This window comes from Chinchilla lanigera, unplaced genomic scaffold, assembly GCF_000276665.1.
Source record: "Chinchilla lanigera isolate Chin_1 unplaced genomic scaffold, ChiLan1.0 scaffold00064, whole genome shotgun sequence".
Taxonomy (NCBI): Eukaryota; Metazoa; Chordata; class Mammalia; order Rodentia; family Chinchillidae; genus Chinchilla; species Chinchilla lanigera.
In genome coordinates this window covers 12,873,635-12,874,158 of record NW_004955465.1, presented here as the reverse complement: position 1 = coordinate 12,874,158, position 524 = coordinate 12,873,635, and the positions used below count along the sequence as shown (strand labels likewise).

The following is a 524-nucleotide window of genomic DNA, read 5'->3' as shown; positions in this document are numbered from 1 at the left end:
AATATTAGTCATGAATGTAGCATGATAGTGTTTGGAGTCACAGGAAAAGAAAGAGTTGTTAGGCAAAATACTTGCAGAATTACATATAACGTGATTGTATCTTACACACCAGGAAAGTGCTATGAGGTAAAATATTTTCTTCAGATACAAATCATGGTTGGTGCTTTTTCCAAAAAGACATCACCTGGATATACATTTTTCTGCTAATAAGGTAAAAAATGTACTTCCACATTATCAACACAACAGTCTGGACTTCTCTAACTGGACTTGGTATATTAGGCAATACATCAGTTTTTGTGATTTGTATGGGCAATTTCAGAAGAGCCATGAAGAACGAATTACTACAGGTCATTCTTATCCATTTAGTAGTCACAAATATCTTGATGCTTGTTTCCCAAGGAATACCAAGGACAATAGCAGATTTTGGTATAAGAAACTTCCTAGATGACACAGGCTGTAAGATTGTGTGTTACCTGCATAGGGTGGCCCGGGGCCTCTCCATCTGCACCAGCAGTCTCCTCACG

General features: G+C 38.0%; 1 protein-coding gene across 1 annotated transcript in view; it reads left to right on the top strand.

Moving 5' to 3' along the window:
- The first annotated feature begins 326 nt into the window (after window positions 1–326).
- The window catches only part of LOC106150113 (vomeronasal type-1 receptor 4-like), a 753-nt gene continuing 555 nt past the window's right edge, over window positions 327–524 (top strand). Inside the window, exon 1 of the mRNA XM_013521781.1 lies at window positions 327–522. Coding sequence (XP_013377235.1) covers window positions 327–522 — 196 coding nt within the window. The remainder of the gene's footprint in view (window positions 523–524) is intronic.